The following is a 3,041-nucleotide window of genomic DNA, read 5'->3' as shown; positions in this document are numbered from 1 at the left end:
TAAAAAAGCTAAGAATCTGCTAAGCAAATTACTCTCTTCTTAACAAAGAAAGGTCTTCGACTCTTTGTAACATGACTGAATCAACATATATTTTACACGATTAATTGCATTTGCGCATACAGTCAAGACAGATAATAACATATGGAGTTTGTCTTGATGGCATGGCAAGCGTTTTGATCTGAAGCCAAATACAAAGTCAATGCCTCATCACCAAAAAATATCTAATTGCTTCTTCAAAACTGAGAAGTTCTAAAACGGAATCTAAATGGAACCAAATTTGAATTTTGTACCATTAACAATTTTTTCCCACCTACTAAAATGACATTTTTCTAAACTTTCTTATCAACTGTTAAAAGAAGTTGAATGGTATTTAATTAAACAAAACACAGACGTAGCGTATAACATCATCTAGTTCTTTTAACATAAACTAATGCAAGATATTAAATAACAGAAAACCATATGGAAATATTACATGCCTACTAGTACGTCGATTTGCGAACATGCAATGAGACGTGTTATACTATTTACTTCTCATATATCCGACAAGTTCATCGACGTAGCGAGAATTCTCATCCATGTTCCCAAACAAACCCATCATGAGCTTTGATTTTGCCCTAATCGACTCGCCTGCATCATCAACCATTGCCAATCGAACCGAATGAGCCACCGAGTCAGAATCAAACGAGCCTTTTTCCTCATCTCTAGGGATCTCAACACCAAGTCCCTTTCCCTCCAACAGCCTAGTGTTGAGCCCTTGCTCATTCAACACCGGGAACAAGATAGGTACTCGGCCGAACCCTAACCCTTCCACCAATGAGTTCCAGCCGCAGTGCGTCAAGAACCCGCCCACCGAGCTGTGACTCAGTATTTTGACCTGAGGAACCCAACCAACATGAACCATGCCACGTCCCGCAACTCGTTCCACGTACCCTTCTAGAATCTGTGACTCGTTTCTTATAACCCAAATGAAAGGCACCTCTGATTTCTCCAACCCATGAGCCAGCTCGGTGAACTCTGCTGGAGGAAGGCTCGCCTCGGTACCTAGTGCCACGTAGACAACTGAGTTAATGCTCTGCTTGTCGAGCCACTTCTTTATACCAACCCATGTTTTATCTCCTTCGACTTCATCTTCAGTATCGGTTGGCAAAAACCCTGTCGGAAACACGGGTTTTCGATACAGATCTTTTAGTAAACCAAGCCACTCTGGTTCAAATCCCGTCGAGGTATGGACGAAGACCGCATCAGACTCAGAGATCGAGTAGCCGAACCGTGCAGAATCAGAGACTCCATTCGTATCTTTCCCCCTCTTGTCACCGACCAAAGTCACTTCGTGATAACGATATGCCATGTTCGATTGGAACGGGATCCACGGCGGCACGACCGTGAAGTCTTCCGGCGTAGATCTGACCCCTTCTAACAACAACGATGGCGGTCCCAAGAAGCAGAGAGAGGCTGCGTTAAAGATGCTGAAGAAGGCCTTCGAGATTCCCAGCTCAGCCGCAACTGGAGGAAGCCAGTGAGCAGCGTAGTCATATATGACCCAGTCCGGAGACTCCTCTTGGAGAAACTCCGTCAACGGTTTCTGGAGGAGATCGAAGGCGGATTTGAGAGACGGTTGCTTGCTGTAAGGCACGTCCATGGAGCATTCGGAGCCAGGAGTTGAGCCGGGGAAGGGAACGAGAGGGAAAGAGACAAAGGTGATGAAGGAAGAGAGGCTTGATGGTAAATTAGGAAGTCTCTCGATGTTTCTTGGTGTCGATATGAAGGAGACCTTGTGACCCTTTTGCGCAAGCAACTTAGACATACGGAAAAACGGAAGAAGATGACCCATAGCAAGCCATGGAAACATGGCTACATGCATAGCTCCTTCTCCCCTCTCCATTTTTGTCTGTTATCTCTGCGTCTCCAATAAACAGTCTAAATATCACATATATATATATTAGAATTGGTTTAAGTCTGTAACTATCGCTACGTGGTTTAACTAAAAGACAATTTGGAATATTCTTATCTTTTGAAATAAATTAGCGTCAACAATTTAGAATTTAAAAGACAAACGGAACGTTACTCGGCTCCACGTTTACAAACTTATAATATGTTATAAAAAGACCGCCAGTGTAGTAAGTCAAGAAGTGGATAGCTCAATAGCCTCAATTTCAATTTTATTAGAGTTGGACTGGAGTTTGGTGCAAACTGCAATGTTTAGTCTTCACAAGTATTATAGGAAAATAGGTTTTTTTCAAACCACCACAATGGATGAACTACAAAAATAAACATATGTTCTTTACTCCTTCGTTAATCACTTAAAACTCGTTTTTTATTTGTTCTAACTACAGTATTTGATCTAACCAGGACGAGTTAGTCCGGTGGTAAACATCTTGTGGCTGCAAGTACAGCTTCGGGTTCGACTCGCACTGGCCACTAAGGAATTTACCTGCGGACTTGCTCTGGCGCCCGAAACCGAAGACCGTTGCCTGGCCAAACCCCCTCTCGGGTATGCGTCCGTGCCGCTAAAGGATTCGGTCTCTAGTCTGGACCACCACGGTGGGGTCAAGACACTCGGTTATCAAAAAAAAAAAAATTTGTAATGCATACATGCTAAATACAATAAACGGTTCTACGGACTACGAATATACTATCGCTACAATACAAGAGAAGTTCGTTTAACGCGATCATTTAAATACTTTACAACCATTAAAAAACTGTTTTCGATGGCAATTCATGTGACGTCATATGATAGATATATGGTAACCAGTTATCTAAACAAGCATTTTGGAGTATCTTAACATTTTATTACTCCCTCTGTTTATATATATAACTTTTTGTTTGTTTCACAATGTAATTTGTTTTCAAAGTCCAATGCAAAAAATAATACCTTAAATAATATTTAAATAATTAAACCCATCAACTAAAGATGAATCGTAAAAAAAACTTTCAACTAAAAATCCTATGAAATAAACCATCAACTTTAAATTCGTTAACGTATGTTACCTTCTATCTAAGAAATTGTGACGGTTGGTGACATACGTTAATAGTTTATAAGT

The 3,041-nt window shown here is 41.0% G+C and overlaps 1 protein-coding gene across 1 annotated transcript; it reads right to left on the bottom strand.

The window, feature by feature from the left end:
• Positions 1-347: 347 nt before the first annotated feature.
• Positions 348-1,916, bottom strand: LOC125608728 (UDP-glycosyltransferase 91C1-like). The gene has a single exon (XM_048779187.1). It carries the CDS (start codon positions 1,880-1,882, stop codon positions 521-523), a length of 1,362 nt encoding a protein of 453 aa, XP_048635144.1. The 5' UTR covers positions 1,883-1,916; the 3' UTR covers positions 348-520.
• Positions 1,917-3,041: the final 1,125 nt, after the last annotated feature.

Source organism: Brassica napus, chromosome A5 (genome assembly GCF_020379485.1).
Source record: "Brassica napus cultivar Da-Ae chromosome A5, Da-Ae, whole genome shotgun sequence".
Taxonomy (NCBI): domain Eukaryota; kingdom Viridiplantae; phylum Streptophyta; class Magnoliopsida; order Brassicales; family Brassicaceae; genus Brassica; species Brassica napus.
Note: the sequence above shows the minus strand (reverse complement) of the source record. Positions and strands in the feature narration are given on the sequence as shown.